The 23,133-nt window shown below is 44.2% G+C and overlaps 2 protein-coding genes across 2 annotated transcripts; both read left to right on the top strand.

The window, feature by feature from the left end:
* Positions 1 to 4,833: 4,833 nt before the first annotated feature.
* On the top strand, positions 4,834 to 5,811 carry LOC120432809 (olfactory receptor 2AT4-like). The gene has a single exon (XM_039598016.1). The coding sequence runs from the start codon at positions 4,834 to 4,836 to the stop codon at positions 5,809 to 5,811; it is 978 nt and encodes a 325-aa protein (XP_039453950.1).
* A 5,371-nt stretch (positions 5,812 to 11,182) lies between these two features.
* On the top strand, positions 11,183 to 12,160 carry LOC116310873 (olfactory receptor 1-like). The gene has a single exon (XM_031727797.2). It carries the CDS (start codon positions 11,183 to 11,185, stop codon positions 12,158 to 12,160), a length of 978 nt encoding a protein of 325 aa, XP_031583657.2.
* Positions 12,161 to 23,133: the final 10,973 nt, after the last annotated feature.

The raw sequence follows: 23,133 nt of genomic DNA, 5'->3' as shown, positions 1-23,133 counted from the left end.
GTAACATGTCTTTTAAACAGGGTTTAAGTCATTAGGATTTTTGTGTTGAATGAAAAAAGACAATGGGTTGCCGTAGAAAAAACATTCCATATACTTGAGATCCAGTGCTCTTTGTTGCAGGTTACAGAGGAAGATGACATAAAATCACTAGCAAGCATTTCCTGGCATGTAACCGTATATCTTTATATCTTCTTTTGACCCCTGATATTTCTGCAGAGATCTGTCAAGTTTTTATGGGAGCACAGAGTTCTGTATTTAAAAAAAAACAAACCTCAAACTCGCCCACAGTTTTCCCATCTTGTGTATAGTTGTGGCCCGATCAGATCAAAATTTTGTCTTACCTCCTACTTGTTAAAGAGCCTTTAGGCGACTGTTGTGACTTGGCACTTTATAAATAAAATGGAATTGGACTGTTACTTAAATAAAGTACTTTTTTTGAGGATAGAGATTGAGGACAGATTTTTTTTGTAAATGTCCAAACATGCAACAAGATTTGTACTGTCACAGCAGTGAAAAAGATAATTGAGTGCCCGTTTACCAAGATGAGTATTTAATTTTTATTTTTTGGATTCTTTATTTTTCTTGATGAGAAGAAATGGGTGTGCAAGAGGTGTAATACTATAGAATAAATTGATTGTGTTGTATGTAAAAATAAATAAATAAAATAATTTAAAATTTTGCTTTCTTCCTCTGCTTGTCCACCACTGCTGTGTCTGGTTGGTTAGCCATCACCTTTTTGTCTGCATGTATCTGGAAGTCCCACAGTATCTAAGCTCGTTCATTCTCAACCACCCTACAAGTTGTGTCCCATTTTGACCACTGGAATTCCAGGCCATTCTCGGCACAGATGTTCCTTTATACTATGCCAGCCACGTGCTTATGGTATTCCATGTATGCACTGCCTGCTAGCATTTTGTACCCTGCTGTTGTGCTGGATTGTCTCTGGGGCATCTTTACACAGCCTGCACCTAAGGTCTTGCCTTGTGTGTTAAACCCCTGCCTCAATTGATCTTGTGCTGAGAGCTTGTTCCTGTGCTGCCATGATTAGTGCCTCTGTGCTGTCTTTCAGTCCAGATTTGTTCAGCCACTGGTAGGATATCTGGATGTCAGCCACGTCTTATACCTCCCCGTGGTACATACGGTACAGGGGCCTGTCCTTCTACGATGGTTCTTCTTATTGATCCTCTTCTTTCTCAGGTTTCTGCTGCCTGAGGTATTTAGTACATACATGGTCAGTTATGGCCATCTTCCTGATGTGCTCATGGATGTTTTTTGCCATCATGTGATCATGGACAGTGGTTTTAACACTCACCAGTCCTTGGCCTCCTTCGTTCTGCTTAGCGTACAGTCCCCCCAGTCTCATGGTGCTGGATTTGGGTTAAAATCCAGGCTTCCTTGTCTTGATGTCAGTGGCTTTGATCTCCTTCTTTGGCCGGTTTATTATCCCAGCATGGAACCTGATCACCGGCAGGATACCTGATCACTTGCAGGGCATAGGTGTTGATTGCTTGGATCTTATTCTTACCATTCAGCTGACTACTCGGGACCTGTCTTTGGGATTCCCAAGTATTTGCAGTTGTCCTTGATGTCTGAAATTGACCTCTAGTGTTGTTCGCAATATCCCCATTGAGTCCCCGATGAAGGCTCTTAGGGTCCTGTTGATCCTTTATTGTTCAGGGGTGTCCAAACTTTTTTCACTGAGGGCCACATACATAAAAATATAGGAGGGGCTGGGCCACTTACTAGAAATTAGGTATATAACCTTGACTGTAGTGTATTAAAGTTAGAAAAATCATTTAAAAGTGGTCAAATGTGTTATATTGTTGAATATAATTAAAGACAAAACTGCCTTCATCACAGCTTTCCATAAATGGATCTTTATTAATTTATTCAGAAAAAGCTTTCGTAGCTCATTCTCAGAACAGCAGCAGATTTCCTCTTGGACAGAAGATTTACAGCACAGAGAAAAAACAATAAAGGGGAAAATGGGACGGGTACATTTCAAGCTTGTTATTTAAGTTCTTAGGCTTAGCAACACACCTGTTAACGTTCGTTTGAAACGATTATCAGCATTAACAGACTGAACTGGACTTAATAACAGGAGTGCATATAATTTTAGTGAATTATTCTGGTGAGTATCAGCTGCACTGGGTATGTAAATCGGGCCATCCAGCTGCGGTGCTGATCCGACGCCACTCATGCCAAAAATCCGGACAAATGTCACTTAATCAAGGAGCAGATCTGCATCAGATGAGATCAGCTGACTTTATGCGTGCGTGTGCTGTGCACAGCGGTGTGTACTCTGTGTGTTAACAAGAAAACGCATATAAGAAAGTGGTGCGCAAAAGCAGGGTAGTGACAGAATTGATGCGCATTATTGATATTTGAAGCATGTGTACCTGCACATGCATGCTTATTAACACACGGGTACTGTGGAATGTATTTTTACTCACCTAAAGCGCTGCTTTCGCCCACTCCCCGCAAAAAAAAATTAGCAGCTGTGCGGTGTCTGTGGCATCAATGCTCGGATCGCATGCGATGGAGTAAAAAGCAAAAGCAAAAGCTTTATCAGACAGTTGCAGTTTAATGTTGGCTGGCGAGTCTTCAATGCGTCGCACAACTGTATTTCTGGACATGCTGACGTTGTTGAAGTCCTGCACTTTTTCCGGGCACATTATTTCGGTGACTTTAACGAGGCCGTGTTTTATGAGGTCTCCATCTGAAAAAGGCTCGCCATGTCTTGCGCGATGAGTTGGGCGACCTCATAGCTGCTATTGGAGCCTTTTCCTGGACAATTTGAGCACGAAAAATACTGTTGCTGACCCCGCAGGAGAGCTACCCTTTGCTTTAATTTCTGCTCTCGCCAGCACCAGTGTAGGATGCATAGGCCTGATGTTTGGTTTCATAATGACGTCGTACATTATACTCTTTCATAACTGCCACAGTTTCAGTGCAGATCAAACAGACACACGTCCCCTTGAATTCTTTGAAGAAATATTCACTCTCCCACCGTGTCTGAAATTTTCTGCACTCACTTTCTACCTTTCGCTTCTTTGGTTCTGCCATGTTTAGTAACTTGGGGTAAATTTCTTCTGTGATTGTCCTTTTTGGTGGAGCAACTGCCTTGATCAACAGTAGCTCCCCCTGGTGTTAAAACTAAGAAGTGCAATACACTCAAACAAAAGTTGAAGTGCGGGCCATTTTCTATTCTATTTATAAAATTACTTGAGGGCCAATCAAAAATGGATGCGGCCCGCGGGGCCGGACTTTGGACACCCCTGTTTATTGTTCTAGAAATTCCAGGATCCATGTGTGGGCCACTGAGTTATAGGCTTTCTTGTAGTCAATCCAGGCAGTACAAAGTTTGGTCACTCTAGTCTTGCAATCTCGAGCGACTGTTCTGTCTACCAGGAGCTGGTGTTTCACCCCTCTGTCATTCCTGCCAATTATTTTCTGTGCCTCACTCATATATTGAGTCATATCCCTGTTCATCTTAGCCGCTATGATGCCTGGTCCTAGTGACTGCACCAACATAAGTATGTGGGCATACATTCTATTTTGTTTTATCTTATCTTCTGCCTGTTCCTAATTTCATGATTTTAGATGCAGTGTTTCAGATCATAAGCTTGTGTTACTTGACATTTCATTGTCCATGCGATGTGTTGCTTAGGGTTGTTAATGACACCCTCCTGGCTACAACTTTAGGGGTCATGTGATCTTGGTTCTCCAAGATAGCTGATTTTAGAACAGTAATCCATGCTTTTATTACAACTCAGCTGCATTACTGTAACTTGCTGTACCTTGGTAGTAGCCAGGCATTCTTGTCATGTCTTCAGCTGGTGCACGGTTTTTAACTGGTACATGGAGAAGGGAGGGAGAATATTACTATTGTTTTATCCTTACTACAGTGGCTACCTGTGCATTTTAGAGTTCAATTTATAATTCTTTTATTTAGTTATAAAAGCCTTAAATGGTCTTGCCCCACACTACCTCGCTTAACTACTGCACCTTGACACCCCTTCTCGGTCTCTCAGATCAGCTGACTAGTTGTTGTTGGTTGTGCTGAGGACACATCGGAAGCTCTGGTGGGATCGGGCTTTTGCGTTTCTTGCTCCCAAATTCTGGAACGCACTGCGATTACGAATTACAAATTACAGTCTTTCCAACTTGATATCTTTCATTCTGGTCTGAAGGTACACCTTTTCGGTTTGGCTTTTAACGCCGTATAGAAAGGCCAATTTTAATTGGATTTTATTGTCTTTCTGATGTTGGTGTTGTATGTTATTTACTGTTATTGTATTTGTCTTGATATATTTTTATTTATTTTTATCTTACCTTATTTTCGGCATTCGGTCAGTGTTCGCTATTTAAAGTGCTTCATGAATAAAGTAGGTTTGGCTTGATCCCCAGAGAATACAAAGAGGATCTATAACACACTTTCATCATGATCCCACACTGCAAGAAGTGTTTTAAGCAGAGAATCAGCAGGCAAGACAGCAGCAATTTCTCCCATCCTGTATTAGAAAGGTACATATTCTAATAAACTGAGCTAATTAAAGTCTTTCTCATCTTCATCTTAATGTACATAGTTAAAGATTTACCATAAAATGAAATGTCTATTTTTCATATGCAAACATGATTAGATCTAAAGGCTTTTGTAGAAGAAACTAGAAATGAAACATTATTTAAAAATATTAACAAATAGTTGGATTAAACATTTGAGTTAATGCTGTACTGTATTGTAAATTTAACATCATGTAATTGATGAGGTTTAACTGCTTTATCCAGAGTATTTTATGTTTACCAATGTTTTAACCAAATTTCTGTTTCATCATGCCTGAGAGAAATTATAGCGCTCTGACTGAGTTCATCCTTACTGGATTCCCTGGACTTCATCAGGAGTACTATGGTCTTGTCTCAGCTGTGTTGTTTTTTGTATATTTGATAACTATGATAGCAAATGTTACAGTTATTTTTTTATTTGCAACCAACCGCAGCCTCCATAAGCCAATGTATTATATCATTTTAAATCTGAGTGTATGTGATATTCTCTTTAGCACAACCACTTTACCTAAGATCATAAGCAGATATTGGTTTCAGTCAGGAAGCATTTCATTTACTGCCTGTTTTATCCAAATGTACTTTGTTCACTATCTCGGTACAGTTAATTCTTATATTCTCTTTCAGATGGCTTTAGATAGGTATTTGGCTATCTGCCATCCTCTCAGATATTCACGTGTTCTTACAAAATCTAATATTTTAATTCTTAGTATTACTGCATGGATTGCTGCCAAGACATTCAATCTTATGTTAGTTATTAGAGCATATCCTCTTCCTTACTGTGCCTCAAACATAATCACTCACTGCTTCTGTGACCATATTGGTATAACAGTTCTGGCGTGCACTGAAAGGGCCCCTTATTCCATCCCTGCCTTTGCAGGAGCAATGGTTACACTACTGGGGCCTCTGGCATTTATCATTTTCTCATACTGCTCTATAATTATAGCAGTGTATAAGATAGCAAATGTGCAAGGCCGCCTGAAATCATTGTCCACTTGTAGTACTCAGCTGATCATAATCTCCCTTTATTATTTACCCAGATGTTTTGTATATTTAGCCAGCAATGTTGGCATTACATTTAGTGCTGATGTGCGAATAGTGATCATCATGCTGTACAGCCTTGCCCCACCAATGATCAATCCACTCATATACTGCTTAAGAGCAAAAGACATGAGAGACAGCTTGTTGAAACATATCTGCGGAAGAACCATTCCACGAAAAGCTCAGGTCGCAGCTATTAGTAACTCATAAGTAACATGTCTTTTAAACAGGGTTTAAGTCATTTGGATTCTTGTGTTGAATGAAAAAGAACATGGGTTGCTGGAGAAAAAAAAATCAATATACTTGAGATCCAGTGCTCTTTCTTGCAGGTTACAGAGGAAGACGACATAAAACCACTAGCAAGCATTTCCTGGCATGTAACCGTATATCTTTATATCTTCTTTTGACCCCTGATATTTCGGCAGAGATATATAAAGTTTTTTATGGAAGCACAAAGAGAGTTCTAATTTAAAAGAAAAAAACAAAAACAAAAAAACAAACCTCAAACTCTCGCACAGTTTTCCCATTTTGTGTATAGTTGTGGCCCAATCAGATCAAAATTTTGTCTTACCTGCTACTTGTTAAAGAGCCTTTAGGCGACTGTTGTGACTTGGCACTTTATAAATAAAATGGAATTGGACTGTTACTTAAATAAAGTACTTTTTTTGAGGATAGAGATTGAGGACAGATTTTTTTTGTAAATGTCCAAACATGCAACAAGATTTGTACTGTCACAGCAGTAAAAGAGATAATTAAGTGCCCATTTACCAAGATGTCTATTTATTTTTATTTTTTGGATTCTTTATTTTTCTTGATGAGAAGAAATGGGTGTATAAGAGGTGTAATACTATAGAATAAATTGATTGCGTTGTTCAATTCAAATTAATTTTCAATTAAATTTTATTTATATAGCGCCAAATCACAACAGCAGTCGCCTCAAGGTGCTTTATATTGTACAGTAGATACAGAGAAAAACCCAACAATCATATGACCCCTTATGAGCAAGCACTTTGGCGACAGTGGGAAGGAAAAACTCCCTTTAACAGGAAGAAACCTCCGGCAGAACCAGGCTCAGGAGGCGCGGCCATCTGCTGCGACCGGTTGGGGTGAGAGAAGGAAAACAGGATGAAAGACATGCTGTGAAAGAGAGACAGAGATTAATAATAGATATGATTCAATGCAGAGAGGTCTATTAACACATAGTGAGTGAGAAAGGTGACTGGAAAGGAAAAACTGAAGGCTCTCCCTCCCATTCTACTTTTAAATACTCTTGGAACAACAAGTAAGCCTGCAATGCGAGAGCGAAGTGCTCTAATAGGGTGATATGGTGCTACAAGGTCATTAAGATAAGATGGGGCCTGATTATTTAAGACCTTGTATGTGAGGAGCAGGATTTTGAATTCAATTCTGGATTTAACAGGGAGCCAATGAAGGGAAGCCAAAACAGGAGAAATATGCTCTGTCTTTCTAGTCCCTGTCAGTACTCTTGCTGCAGCATTTTGGATTAACTGAAGGCTTTTCAGGGAGTTTTTAGGACATCCTGATAATAATGAATTACAGTAGTCCAGGCTAGAAGTAATAAATGCATCAACTAGTCTTTCAGCGTCACTCTGAGACAGGATATTTCTAATTTTAGAGATGTTGCGCAAGTGGAAGAAAGCAGTCTTACATATTTGTTTAATATGTGCATTGAAGGACATGTCTTGGTCAAAAATGACTCCAAGGTTCCTCACAGTGTTACTGGAGGCCAAGGTAATGCCATCCAGAGTAAGAATCTGGTTAGATACCATATTTCTAAGATTTTCAGGGCCGAGTACAATGACCTCAGTTTTATCCTCAGTTTTATCTGAATTAAGAAGCAGAAAGTTAGCGGCCATCCAGGTCTTTATGTCTTTAAGACATTCCTGCAGTTTAACTAATTGGTGTGTGTTATCTGGCTTCATGGACAGATAGAGCAGGGTGTCATCAGCATAGCAGTGAAAATGTATGCTATGTTTTCTAATGATACTGCCTAAGGGAAGCGTGTATAATGTAAACAGAATTGGTCCTAGCACTGAACCCTGTGGAACACCATAATTGACCTTAGTGTGTGGAGAGGACTCTCCATTTACATGCACAAATTGGAGTCTGTTGGATAGATATGATACAAACCACTGCAGCGCAGTACCTGAAATATCTACACCATGTTCTAATCGTGCTAAAAGAATATTATGGTCAAAAGTATCGAACGCTGCACTAAGGTCTAGCAGGACAAGAACAGATGTTGTATGTAAAAATAAAGAAAGAAAGAAAATAATTTAAAATTTTGCTGTCTTCCTCTGCTTGTCCACCACTGCTATGTCTGGTTGGTTAGCCATCACCAGTTTGTCTGCATGTATCTGGAAGTCCCACAGTATCTAAGCTCGTTCATTCTCAACCACCCTACAAGGCGTGTCCCAATTTGACCACTGGAAGTCCAGGCCAAACTCAGCAGATGTTCCTTTATACTATGTCGGCCACTTGGTTATGGTATTCCATGTATGCACTGCCTGCTAGCATTTTGTACCCTGCTGTTATGTGCTGGATTGTCTCTGGGGCATCTTTACACAGCCTGCACCTAAAGTCTTGCCTTGTGTGTTAAACCCCAGCCTCAATTGATCTTGTGCTGAGAGCTTGTTCCTGTGCTGCCATGATTAGTGCCTCTGTGCTGTCTTTCAGTCCAGATTTGTTCAGCCACTGGTAGGATATCTGGATGTCAGCCACGTCTTATACCTCCCCGTGGTACATTCGGTACAGGGGCCTGTCCTTCTTCGATGGTTCTTCTCATTGTTGTTTCTCTTCTTTCTCAGGTTTCTGCTGCCTGAGGTATTTAGTACGTACATGGTCAGTTGTGGCCATCTTCCTGATGTACTCATGGATGTTTGTTGTCTCATCATAGACAGTGGATTTAACACTCACCAGTCCTTGGCCTCCTTCCTTCTGCTTAGTGTACAGTCTCGTGGTGCTGGATTTGGGTTAAAATCCAAGCTTCATTGACTTAATGTCAGTGGCTTTTATCTCCTTTGGCCGGTTTATTATGCCAGCATGGAACCTGATCACCGGCAGGATGTAGGCAGTAGCGGTTTTTGATACGGGCGACACGGGCGGTTGCCCGGGGCGGCGGCATCACGGGCATCGGCAAAAAACCCCCCAAAAAACAAAAAACAATTGCTCGTACTCATGCAGCCCCCGACGTCATGCCAGCGCATATTGGGAATGGCATAGGCACCGAGCGGTTTTCTATCGCCCATTTGCTGGGAGTAAAGGCGCCCTCCGTTTGCGAGGTGCGCCTGCTGCTTGCAGCACAGGGAGGAGAGGGCGGCGCGGCGGGGGATTCTCTGGCTGGCTGGAGCGGCATCTAATAATCAACTCGCAAAATAAAACAAAATAAAAACAAAACAACAAACCAACAAACACCAGACATTATGATACAGACTTATAATGTGCACCGGTGTTTTTTCGAAATTCAATACGCGAAAAGTGAGCGCGAGAGCCCTCGGTGCGCCTGCTCGCTGCTGAAGTCAAAGTAAACTTTATTGTCATCTCCGCTACATACAGTCCAGTATATAGAGAGACGAGACGACAAGGCTCCAGTTACAGCAGTGCAAGTAAACAAACAATATATATAAGAAGAGTAAGAAAATAAATATACACTTTAGGACTTGGGGTAAATGGATCAATGACAATTTAAAATTTATAATTTACAGTTTGATGATTTAAAGTCTCACACACAACCCGTCGAAAGGGGAGGGGCCGGCTGCTTCCAAATAGAGCACATTTCATTCATAATGATGTAAATCCAAGCCCATTATGTATTCATGATTTGAATCCTGGGTTGTGTGAAATCCCAGAAATACACCTTAGACAAAGCGAATCTGTGAACTAAGGTGTAGGTCTATTAGGTTATGTTGTGGTGATCCTCGGGTTGGGGGATTTGTGTTCATACTGGAGTGCAAAATTAAAACTAATGGAAGATGGACAAGAAAAGTTCAAAGCCATCAGATGCTCACTTTAGAAAAAATAGAAAAGAAGAGGAGGAGAAACGAGCAAAAGATACAGATAAGCAGATGTGTGATTGGATAATGGCAGGTCATCCTGAAACAATCAGAATCATACTTTATTAATCCCTAAGGAAATAATGTGGATTACAGTTGCTCCAATAAGAAATGGTAAAAATAGTAACAGTAACAGACTAAACTCCAAACAATACATTATGTTACAGATTTTAATATTAATGAGTCATTGTCAATTATTGATTTTGATTTGTCCTGTTCTCATTGTATGATGAATTATGATGGCTGTTTGGTAGCTGTTTGCATACAATGCATACTATCTCTCTCTTCATATGTGTGTGTGTGTGTGTGTGTCAGTATGGTTCCGACAACAGTTTTATGTTAATGTATAATCCTTAATGTGTTTTGTGTGTGTGTGTGTGGGGGGCAGAGGAGTGTTCGCCTGGGCGCCAAACAGGCTAGGACCGCCACTGGATGTAGGTATTGATTACTTGGATCTTATTCTTACCATTCAGCTGACTACTCAGGACTTGCTTGACCTTCTGCAAGGATTTGGTGGTTGTGGGTTTCTTACCCATCTCTTTGTGGTTCCCATGTGCTTTTGGGATTCCTAGGTTAACCAAGAGGCCAGAATAGTATACAGAAACATCTGTGCCGAGTATGGTACAGATTTTATAATTCTTTTATTTGGTTTTAAAGACTTAAATGGTCTTGCCCAACACTATCTGTCTGAGCTACTGCACCTGCACACCCCTTCTTGGTCTCTCAGATCAGCTGACCAGTTGCTGTTGGATGTGCTGAGGACACATCAGAAGCTCCGGTGGGATCGGGCTTTTGCAGTTCTGGCTCCCAAATTCTGGAACACACTGCCATTACAAATTACAAAGTCTTTCCAACTTGATATCTTTCATTCTGGTCTGAAGACGCACCCTTTTGGTTTGGCTTTTAATGCCATATAGAAAGGCCAGTTTTATTTGGATTTTATTGTCTTTCTGATGCTGGTGTTGGATATTGTTTACTGTCATTGTATTTGATTTTATGTATTTTTATTTTTTTATTATTTTATTTTCAGCACTTTGGTCAGTGTTCAGTGTGAGTGCTTTATAAATAAAGTAGGCTTGGCTTGATCCACAGAGAATATAAAGTGAACCTATAGAACACCACCATCATGATCCCACACAAGAAGTCTTTTTAAGCAGAGAATCAGCAGGCAAGACAGCTGAGCTTTCTCCCATCCTGTATGAGAAAGGTACATATGAACTGAGCTAATTAAGTCTTTCTCATCCTTATGTTTATGTGCATAGTTAAAGATTTACAATAAAACGGAATATTTATTTTTCATATGCAAACATGATTAGATCTAAAGACTTTGATAAAGAAAAAGAATTGAAAAAGAATTTAAAAATAATAACAATAAGAATTAGTTGGATTAAATATTTGAGTTAATGCTGTACTGTATTGTAAATTTAATAGTGTAACTGATAAGGCTTAATGGTGGTTTCTCAAGCATTGTATGTTTAACAGTGTTTTACTCAAATTCTTGTTTCATCATGCCTGAGAGAAATCATAGCAGTGTGACTGAGTTTATCCTTACTGGATTTCCTGGACTTCATCAGGAGTACTATGGTCTTGTCTCAGCTCTATTGTTTTTTGTATATTTGGTAACGATGATAGCAAATGTTACAGTTATTTTTTTAATTGCAACCAACCGCAGCCTCCATAAGCCAATGTATTATATCATTTTAAATCTGAGTGTATGTGATATTCTCTTTAGCACAACCACTTTACCTAAGATCATAAGCAGATATTGGTTTCAGTCAGGAAGCATTTCATTTACTGCCTGTTTTATCCAAATGTACTTTGTTCACTATCTTGGTTCAGTCAATTCTTATATTCTCTTTCAGATGGCTTTAGATAGGTACTTGGCTATCTGCCTTCCTCTCAGATATTCACGTGTTCTTACAAAATCTAATATTTTAATTCTTAGTATTACTTCATGGATTATTGCCAAGGCATCCCCTTTAATGTCAGTTCTTAGAGCATATCCTCTTCCTTACTGTGCCTCAAACATAATCACTCACTGCTTCTGTGACCATATTGGTATAACAGTCCTGGCATGCACTGACAGGGCCCCTTATGCCATTCCTGCTTTTGTATTTGCAATGGTTACACTACTGGGGCCTCTGGCATTTATCATTTTCTCATACTGCTCTATAATTATAGCAGTGTATAAGATAGCAAATGTGCAAGGCCGCCTGAAATCATTGTCCACTTGTAGTACTCAGCTGATCATAATCTCCCTTTATTATTTACCCAGATGTTTTGTATATTTAGCCAGCAATGTTGGCATTACATTTAGTGCTGATGTGCGAATAGTGATCATCATGCTGTACAGCCTTGCCCCACCAATGATCAATCCACTCATCTACTGCTTAAGAGCAAAAGACATGAGAGACAGCTTGTTGAAACAATTCTGCAGAAGAACCGTTCCACGAAAACCACAGGTCGCAGCTATTAGTAACTCATAAGTAACATGTTTTTTCTCAGGCCTTAATTTATGTAATTCTAACACAGAGGTAAAAATATTCTTGAACTGAAGTAAGGAGCCCTTGCTCTTTTTTGTGAAGAAATGTGGCATATATTTGATGTTCAGTAAAATAGGTTCCTTGATATGGGCCAACACTCTCTTAAAAATATTTGTAAGAGTTTCCCAGCATGTGACTAAATATGTTAATTGCTTCTATTGACTCTAGAAATCACTGCTGAGATCAGTCAAGTTACCGTTGGAGTGCAAAAGTAGTTCTATATTGATAAAAAAGCCCATGCATTGAACTCACAGTATCTCACGCAGTTTTTCCATTTCATGTATTTGTGGCCCTACCAAATCTAAAATGCTTCTTACTTGCTTCTTGTTTATTAAAAGGATGTACATTCATTTTTATCTTTCCAAAATATATATTTTTTTTCACAACTTTACAACTTCTCTACAGTCACAGCTGTCAAAATAAAAGAATAAATGCACAAATGATTAAAAAAACTTCACTCAGTGTCTATTTAATTCAGTATCCACGTGTTTTCTTATTTTTTCTATTTAATTCTTCATTTTTTTTATTCAATTTCTTTGTTTCTCATAACAACAAATTTTTCTACTGCAACTATAGAATAAAACCATTGAACTGTTTGTCAAAAAATGCAGTTAAAAATTATTTAAAAACAAAATGGCATTCATTCAAGATTATTATTTAATATTACATTCATCGGTCACTTCTTAGCATGGAGGAAGAATTTGGAATATAATCTGTTTTAAATTATGTAATAACAAAAATAGGTATGACAAGAAAAAAAACTATTATGAGTTCTTGAAATTATGTTGTCTTGTTGTATGCTCACAAAATAGAACAGCCTGGCTCGAGAAGGCATATTACTCAGTGTCTTTAGTTTTAGAGAGCTAATACTCACAGGATGCTGGCCTTCTCAGGGCTCTAGACTAACTTTTTGACATGGGCGCACCGGTACGCCTAACTTTAAAAATTTAGGCGTACCCGCACAAAAATTAGGCGCACTCAAATTTTTCAACTGCATCGCTTAACACCGCAGTTTTACATGTGCACTTTCTTTGGGGAAGTCCATACAGACAATATTCATTTCTAAATTATTAACTAACAAACTTGTGCTTAAATTGCTTTGTCAATATTGTAGAAAATGTTAAACTTAATCATCATCTTGGCTCCTCTGACGACCTGTTTGCTGCTGCCTGCTGCTGAAAGGCAGTGGGGAGAGGGCACACTTGGGCAGTGCATTTATTGCAGCATATGATGTGTTTTCTGGATACTTTGCTGTTTTTTCAGCATTCAAAGATTGATGGCACCGTGTCAGAGCTGGCTATGAATTTTAGATGGATCAGTCCTTAACTTAACACAAAAGTTATCAATAGTTCTTTTCATCTTTTCTTATTACCCACAGCTACATCCACTTCTGTCAGGCCTAGGCTGATCACTAGGGCTGGGTATCATCACTGATTTCTATAATCTATTCGATTCCGGTTCTCAAAGTCCTGATTCGATTCAATTTAGCCTCAGACAGTCAGAAATATTATAATTCTGATCATTTATCAGTACTGATATACATGAGACTTCATCAGAATTGTGAACATCACAGCAGATGCCTTTGTGTCAAAGTAACTGAGAATAAACCACAGAAAAACATGAAGGAGACTTTCCTGGTCTGGCGTTTTATAGCAGATAACCTTAAAAATATTTTGCAATATTCTGCAATTTTGCATAATTTTAAGAAGTTTAAATTTCTTCAGTATTGAACAGCAGAAATTAGGCTTTCTTGTCCGAGGTCATTTAAGTGAAAAAAGAAAAAGAAAAGAAAAGACAGCGGCCGAAAAGCGCTGTAAACAACGGTAGACTGGTGGGTAATAAGCGAATGAATAATGCAGAAAACAGAGATTTGAGACGGGAAACTGTTCTTGAAGTACAGAGAGAGAGAGAGAGAGAGAGAGAGAGAGAGAGAGAGAGCTGTGCATGAAGTGTGATTTTTATCGTAGTGGAAGCAAAACAGCAAAACTCAGATGGAATTCATGACGACATTGATCAAATGTGAAGCGTAGTTTGCTGCTTCTTTTGCTGCTGGCTCGGCGAATTTTGGTTGGAGAGACAAAACCTGCAGCTCAGAATCAGCGCAAAAAGACGGAAACACAGCGCTGACCCGACGCATCAGAATCGCTAAGCACCGGTCCGACCAAATATTTTTTTTTTAGTCGTACTGTGGAGGTAAGCATCACGACACAGAGCTCTCAGTTCACACTCCTTCTTTATTTGTCTCCAACATCAACTGCACATATCGCGCCACAAAACAGAAGAACACACTTCCTCAACACTGGGTGTGAGTGGAGCCCTCTAGTGGTCCACCACACACATGCCCCCCCGAACACCCAGCAGAACTAGTCCAGGACCCGGGGCCTAAGCAAACGGCCGGAACGGCTGAACCGGGGTGGGGAACTGACAGAGGGCAACCCAGCCCGGAAGCGAGGCTGGCACTGGCGGTCAGAAAAAGCTGCAGACGACTTGGACTCCGGTGATTGTGGATCACCCTGGGGAAAAACAGAATCCATCAGCCCGGTGGCAGGTGGGCGGCCGCGACGAGGGGCCTGGGCCGGGACCACCTGATCGCCTTGCATAACATGTGCAGGCTTAAGTCTGTCAACAGAGACAACCTCCTGCCGACCGCCAAAGTCCAAAATGAAATGTTTGTTGCCTGGTTTAAGAACCCTGTACGGCCCGTCCATATGGGGGACGCAGCGAGTCCTATGGGCATCGTGCCTGGACGAAAACGAAACGAGCAGAGTCCAACGAACTCGAACAAAAGTGTCAGGCAGGCAGTGGTGCACGGGACCAGGAACAGGAAACGAGCCTTCGGGGCGAAAAAGGCAACAAAGAGGATCAAAACATGGGGAGGGCTCAGGCAAGAATTCCCGGGACCGGAGGGGCTGGCCGAGACCAGTTCAGCCGGGAAACCCCGAGGTCTTTTTAACCGCGCTTACGCAATCCCAGCAAAACCCACGGAAGACGGTCGACCCAGTCGCCACCTGTTAAGGAAGCCCGGAGCGCCGCCTTAAGAGACCGGTGAAACCGTCAGCACATCCCGTTAGCTTGCGGGTGGTATGCTGTGGTGCGGTGGACCTTGACCCCAGGCCGTCAGCCATAGCAGACCAAAGCTCAGAAACAAACTGTGGGCCCCTGTCCGAGGTAATGTCAGCAGGGGACCAAACGGGAAACCCACGCCGACAAAAAACGCTCTGGCCACCGCCGCCGCTGTCGTGGACGCCAGTGGCACCACCTCCGCCACCTGGTTAGCGGTCCACCACAGTCAAAGGTGCGTGAAACCCTGTGATCGCGGCAAGGGACCAACCAGGTCCACATGAACGTGATCGAAACGCCGACCGGGATACGGAAAGGTTCGAGGGTGCCTGCGTGTGCCGGTGATTTTTGAGCGTTGGCATGGGACACAAACCGCCGCCCATTCTTTCACCGTCTTGCGAAGGCCCGCCAAACGAACCTGGCGCTGACCAGCTTGACCGAGGCCCGGACGCCGGATGAGAGAGGGCATGCACCGAGTCAAAAACACGACGACGCCACGAAGGGGAACCACCGGGCGGGGCGGCCGGTAGAAACGTCGCAAAGAAGGCGCGGACCGCCGTCCCCACACCGGGTGTCCTCCAGCACGAGGCCCGCTTTCATTGACTGAAGCGCCAGGATGTCCGGGTCAGCATGCTGCTCGGCGGCCATGGCAGCGTAGTCGACGCCGACATACACTGGAGAAACCAACACACGTGACAGACAGTCAGCGACGTGATTGGACTTACCAGCCACGTGCTGAATGTCTGTGGTAAACTCCGAAATGGCCGCCAACTGGCGCTGCTGGCGCGGCGCCCATGGGTCAGAGACCTTGGACATCGCAAATGTCAAAGGTTTGTGGTCAACATACGCAGTAAAGTTGGCGACCGAGGAAAAAACGAAAATGCCGTGGTCGCGAGGTGCAGGGCTAGCAACTCCCTGTCAAAAACACTGTACTTGCGCTCGGCATCCCGGAGCGCACGACTGAAAAAGGCGAGCGGTTGCCAGAGACCTGAAACCCGCTGTTCCAACACCCCACCCACTGCCACGCCGGACGCTGGCCGGTGGTCAACGCGATCTCCGCCGACGGGAGCGGGTGTGCCAGCCGGGCGGCGCCAGCCAGCGCGAGACTTGGCTGCGGAAAACGCATGGATGCGTTCCGCAGCCAGTCAACCGGATCTTTGGCTGTTTTACCTTTTAAGGCAGCATAGAGTGGCTGCAGCAGGTGGGCAGCTCTGGGGAGAAAGCGGTTGTAAAATTTATCATCCCCAAGAACTCCTGCAACGCTTTAACCGACGTGGGGCGTGGAAAAGCTGAAACGGCCTGGACTCTGTCGGGCAACGGAACCACACCTTCAGCGGAAATGCGGTGCCCGAGGAAATCCAGAACAGGCAACCCAAACTGGCACTTGGAAGGGTTGATGATCAGGCCGTGCGCTGCCAAACGCTGGAAAACCTGGCGCAGATGGGACTCGTGCTGGCTCGCTGAGCAGCTGGCCACCAATATATCGTCCAGATAAACAAAACGAACGGCAGCCCACGCAAAACTGAGTCCATCAGCCGCTGAAAGGTCTGGGCGGCACCTTTCAGGCCAAACGGCATGCGCAAAAACTTCGAACAAGCCGAGGGGGTAATGACAGCGGTCTTAGGGGACGCCTTCGGCGCCAAGACGGGAACCTGGTGATACCCCCGCACCAAGTCAATTTTAGAGAAAATCGACGCCCGGCGAGGTTGGCAGAAAATCCTGAATGTGGGGGATGGGGTAACGGTCATTCTCCGTGGCATTATTTAAACGGCGGAAATCTCCGCACGGCCGCCACCGACCGCCTGATTTGGGCACCATGTGAAGCGGAGAGGCCCATGCACTGTTCGAACGCTGTACAATGCCAAGGCGCCCATGGCTGCAAACTCTTCCCGAGCGACGGACAGTTTCGCTGGGTCGAGGCGAGGCGCGCTGCCGAACACCGGGGCCCGACCGTGGGAATATAATGCTCAACCCCATGCGCCGTTACCGCGCCAGAGAAATCAGGGACAGACAGCGATGGAAACTCTGAAAGCAAACGCTGAAAAGCATCCCGAGGTCACTACATTAGCCTCAATTAGGGGTTCGCGCCCGTGTAAAAAACATGGTAGCGAAGAAAACGAAGAGCATCAATTAAACATCTGTTAGCAACATCGACAAGCAGTCCGTGAGCGCACAGAAAATCGGCACCTAAAATAGGTACAGAGCTAGCGGCAACAACAAAGTTCCACTGGAAATCCCGCCATGAAAACAAACAGTCACCAACCTTTCCCCAAACGTTTTGATGGGAGAGCCATTAGCTGCCATGAGCTGCGGTGCCTGAGTTCGCTGCCAGTCCGTCGGCAGCGGTAGGGGAAGGGAGGCTCTTCTGGGAGCCGGAGTCCACGAGAAAACGCCTCCCGGAGCGCGAGTCCTCTATGAAGAGCAGCTCTCTGTATTGCCAGCGGTCGCGGCTGCTACGGGCGCTGGCGGGGTCCATTTCTGGGCCGTGAAAGCGCAAGGCGGCAGGCAGCGACGCCGCTCTGTCGCCAAATCGCTGATGGTAGAAACAGATGTTCTTGCCGCCGCGCGGGCGTGTAGCAATCCCCGCCGTCAGCAAGGGGCGGATGCTCCCGGGAGGCAGGTGGTGGCGTGGAAGGCGCCGCCGGGCGAGTCCGTAGCCACGGCGTGAACGCTGAAAGTGCGGCTAGCCAGGAGAATGCGATCCGCTTCTTCAGCCAGGGAGCGATAATCCTTCGCAGGCAGAAGCGGGAGTTTGCGAGGACGGCTCTCACGGCGGCCGGTAGCTGGCGAAGGAAGAGGTGGGCGAAGAGGAATCCCCGTCATCCGCCCGAGCAACGACAGCATGTTCTCCATGAGCTCGAGCGCGGTACCGCCACCCAAGCCTGACAGGTTGAGGAGCTTTTCGGCTCGTTCAGCGTCGGAGAGGGCATAGCGCCCGAAGAAGCAGCTCTTTAAGGGCGCGATTTCCCTTGGGCGGGTGGGTCCCGGAGGAGCGGCATCGCGCGGCGGGTGGCCAGCGGGTCGAGTGAGGCCACCACATGGTGATACTCGTGTCGTCAGCCGAGATGCCGCGAAGGCTTAACTGAGCCTCACGTGCACGCAACCATGACGGGGGTCATGGAGCCAAAAGTCCGGCAGTTTCAGCGCCACAGCGAACGTAGCTGCAACAGGAGGCGGAGGTCCGGGCGGCCGCCGATGCCTCCAAAGCGAGTCTGCGTTATCTGCGGCCCGCTGCATGCTCGAGTCAGGGGTCACCAATGTGGAGGTAAGCATCACGACACAGAGCTCTCAGTTCACACTCCTTCTTTATTTGTCTCCAACATCAACTGCACATATCGCGCCACAAAACAGAAGAACACACTTCCTCAACACTGGGTGTGAGTGGAGCCCTCTAGTGGTCCACCACAGTACCACTGAAAAATTTGGTCGCATTTGCAACCAAATTGGTCGCACTCTAGAGCCCTGCTTCTAAATAGGGCTGCCACAAACGATTATTTTGATAGTCCACTAGTCCCCGATCATTTTTGCAATTAGTCGACTAGTCAGATCATGCATCCATTGGACATAAAACGTACAGTTTATAGCACCAGCATGCATCTGCTCTTATATAACTATCATCAGCTTACAGCTTGAAGTGTTAAGGTATGTGCTAACTAAAAATAAAGAGCAGATGATAGCTTATTAAACTTTTAATGAAATTTGCAAATTGTCTCAGTGGAGTTTAATAACCTCAGCTGTCTGATCTTTGCTCCCTAAAATATAACACGACATTGGTGTAAATTCTCTACCATCTCACCTTCTGTTTAATCAGTTTTCTGTTTGACGTTTATTCAGCTGTGTGAAAACTATAACTCTAATCTCAGCCAAAAAGATTTACTCAGGAACAAATAAAACACTGAAAAAAGCCAAACAATAACATTTTTAAGTTATCTAAGTGACTTATATATCATGTTTAACCTGAGTAGCAAAAGACCGCGGGGGGTTGAAAGCCATAACACTTTTGCAAATATGTGATGTTGTGGAGGTAAGCATCAACGACAGAGCTCTCAGTTCTCACTCCTTCTTTATTCGTCTCTCTATAAACTGCTCATATCGCCACACAAAACAGAGGAACACACTTCCTCAACACTGGTGTGAGTGAGCCCTCTAGTGGTCCACCACATGCCCCCAACACCCAGCAGAACTAGTCCAGGACCCGGGCTTAAGCAAACGGCCGGAACGGCTGAACCGGGGTGGGGAACTGACAGAGGGCAACCCAGCCCGGAAGCGAGGCTGGCACTGGCGGTCAGAAAAAGCTGCAGGCGACTCGGACTCCGCTTGATTGTGGGTCGCTCCTGGGGAAAAAAACAGAATCCATCAGCCCGGTGGCAGGTGGGCGGCCGCGGCGAGGGGCCTGGGCCGGGACCACCTGATCCTCATGCATAACATGTGCAGGCTTAAGTCTGTCAACCGAGACAACCTCCTGCCGACCGCCAAAGTCCAAAATGAAATGTTTGTTGCCTGGTTTTAGAACCCTGTATGGCCCGTCATATGGGGGACGCAGCGGAGTCCTATGGGCATCGTGCCTGACGAAAACAAAACGAGCAGAGTCCAACGAACTCGAAACAAAAGTGTCAGGCAGGCAGTGGTGCACAGGAACAGGAAATGAGGCCAATCCAGGCCAAAAGAAGTTACGTAATACGTCTTCTTGACCCCAAGATGTCCAGCTAAGCTGGCATCGTGCGCGAGACTGAGAATCTGGAGTCTATATTCCTTTGGCACCAGTACCTGATTTACTCTGTGTAGATCAGTCGAGTCAGGAGACCAAGACCGCAAAAGCACACCGTTCTCAAGGAAATATTTTACTGGCGCTTTAGATGCCTCTGTCCACAACAGAGGAAAAACAAGGCACCAGTGAAGGGTCACCCTGCTGCGCTTTGATCAACATTTCTCTGGACATGTTTAAGCTTTGATTAATGTCTTCAAGAATCATTTCAGGAACATCACATGCTGATATTTTCACAGACTCAATGGGTGACACAAAAGAGTCGTCTTCATCAAGCGTTGCCATAAACGACCCCGACAAGTCCACCATCTCACCCATTTTACGAGCCTGCGCACGAGTAATTGCGCACGCAGGAAACACCTCTGAAGCGGGTGAGCCTGAATCAGCAGCGAGGGCAGGAACATCAACGACTTCTGGCGGGGGAAAAACATGCCCACCAGCTAGATCATTACCCAGAATGAAGGAAACTCCTTCAATTGGCAATCGCTGGCGCACGGCGACTTTAACGTAGCCCGACACTAACGGCGAATGCAGGTGTACCATATGCAGAGGGGCTTTGGTCACACTCATTGTTATTCCCCACACTAGTATGTCGGAACCACAGGATGTTTTCTCAGATAAAGGCAGTACAGACTAGTAAAAATGAGTGATACGCACCCGTATCTCTCAGGATTGTGACTGGCACTTTATCATTTTCTTCACCTGTCAACGAAACAAAGCCGCGTGACACAAATGGCAGAAACTGCGGGTCGATGTCAGTTTTCGGGTTTCGCTCAGCCTCCATGCGCACCTTTGGCGAGCAAGCGGTTTTAATCAAACCCACGCCTGCAGGAGATTTAGCGCCCTCGCTTTTCTTTTTAATACTGGGCACGCAGCAATCAAATGCCCTGAGTCGTGACAATAAAAACATTCGCGACCGCTTTGATTTAGCCATAAACGCAGACACATTGTTACGCACTGCTTTTGGTGACCTTTTTCGTTCAGCGAAATTTTCCTGAACGAATTCTGTGCACAGAACACACTTTTTTGTGCGTTAAAACAAACTCGTCAGCCAAAAGTGCCGCGTTAGTGAGAGATGACACCTTTTGCTCGTTTAAATAAGTCACGATGCTTCTGGCAAACACTTTTAAACTCCTCCAGCAGAATAAGAGTTTAACTCTTCCACGGTTTTAACTTTACACTTAACAACACCATTTTTTTCAAATAACACATTCTTTTCTCGCGCAAACTCAAAAGTCTGGTGAGCAGTTTTATTAAGATTCCTAAATTTCTGCCGATATGCTTCAGGGACAAGTTCATATGCCTGCAACACAGTTTTCTTAAGAGTTTCATAATCTAAACTCTGCTCAATAGACAGGCTTGACCACACTTCCTGGGCTTTTCCCACAAGCTTACATTGAAGTAAGAGGGACCAAAACTCCTTCGACCACTTCAAAGCAGCGGCTATGCTACCGAATGCACTAATATAAGAGTCTACCTCAGACTCACTAAACGGGGAACCAACTTGATGTGCTTACTTATGTCAAAGCTGGCAGAAGAAGAAGCACTTGTGCTTGATGACGTCGGGGAAACACTAGCTGAGCCCTTTTCAAGCTCAAGAGCCCTGATACGGAGATGCATGGCCTGCACTTCCAGCTGCCTGTTGCGGGTCTCCACCTCTCGTATGCGGAGCGTGAGGCGCAGATCTTCAGTGGACGTACCTTCACTGGATTCAGAAACCCGATCAGCCCCCGTGCCAGCAGCAGACGCATCAGCTGCGTTAGCAGCCGTTTCAGATGCAGTGCCATCTGCCTCTTTCACTGGCTTGTTTCCAGCATCGCCCCGTTGTAGAAGCACACCTTTCTCCACTAGCTTTCCAGCCAGGGTTTCCTTCAACTCTGCTTTGCGAGCACTGTAAGACACTCCCACATCATAAGAGTTAGCCACAATGAGCAGGTCCGCCTTCTTACATTTGTCAAGTTTTTCCCATGAAGGTGCCACCACAAAATCCTCAAGTGAAAAATCCATTCTCACACCCCCCCACACAAAAAATAAAACTGCCAACCAGAACTGAACACGCCAACCCAACTTACCAAAAAGCGAGAAAAGACACGGAACGAGCCCCCAATTATGTTATGGCCCGCCTAGGCGCGCCAGACCACAACATCCATCCCCGTCCAACCCCAAGCAGCACGTCACACACTTAATATTTTGTGACAGTGATTTATTTACAATGAGTGCAGTTAAACAAAGGAAGGGAGCATATCATAACTTCAGGGTGAACCCAAGGCCAAAACAACAAACAAAAGATAGCCTATCTCAGGAATAAACACAACTTACCTACTCAAAAGAACTAAACTGAACGACAATCACTTTCCTCCCTACCTAACAGAAACAGGAGAAAACTGATCAAACAAAAGGCGGTCCACCCCTACATGCTCTTACATTAACCAACATAGTAACAGTGACACAGTGAACGGTCTGCCGGTTGGGTTGGGCCGAGGATGAATGAATGGCAGTCCCTGGTGGTCTCTTCTTATCCGCTGCCTCCCGATCGTCAGCCAATCGGTGCGAGCCATCCACCCTGGATGCACCAACCACGGAGGAGCACCTGCACACTCAAATTTGCATATGATTACGATCCCAGTCGTAACACTTAGTGAATACTGAGTACTCACTGATCCACAGAGAATACAAAGTGAACCTATAGAACACCACCATCATGATCCCACAATGCAAGAAGTCCTTTTTAAGCAGAGAATCAGCAGGCATGACAGCGGCGCTTTCTCCCATCCTGTATGAGAAAGGTACATATAAACTGAACTAATTAAGTCTTTCTCATCCTTATGTTCATGAGCATAGTTAAAGATTTACAATAACACTGAATGTTTATTTTTCACATGCAAACATGATTAGATCAAAAGGCTCTGGTAAAGAACAAAAAAATTAAAAATAATATAAAAAATATTAACAATAACAGTTAGTTGGATTAAATATTTGAGTTAATGCTGTACTGCATTGTAAATTTAACATTGTGTAATTGATGAGGCCTACCTGTCATTTCTCAAGCATTGTATGTTTAACAGTGTTTTAATCAAATTTCTGCTCTGTC

The sequence above is a fragment of the Oreochromis aureus genome, linkage group 14 (assembly GCF_013358895.1).
Source record: "Oreochromis aureus strain Israel breed Guangdong linkage group 14, ZZ_aureus, whole genome shotgun sequence".
In the NCBI taxonomy this organism is placed as follows: Eukaryota; Metazoa; Chordata; class Actinopteri; order Cichliformes; family Cichlidae; genus Oreochromis; species Oreochromis aureus.
This window is presented reverse-complemented; position numbering and strand designations above follow the sequence as displayed.

Bases quoted from the DNA above. Each gene is read 5' to 3' on its own strand.
- LOC120432809 (XM_039598016.1), top strand. From the start codon at position 4,834: ATGCCTGAGAGAAATTATAGCGCTCTGACTGAGTTCATCCTTACTGGA.
- LOC116310873 (XM_031727797.2), top strand. From the start codon at position 11,183: ATGCCTGAGAGAAATCATAGCAGTGTGACTGAGTTTATCCTTACTGGA.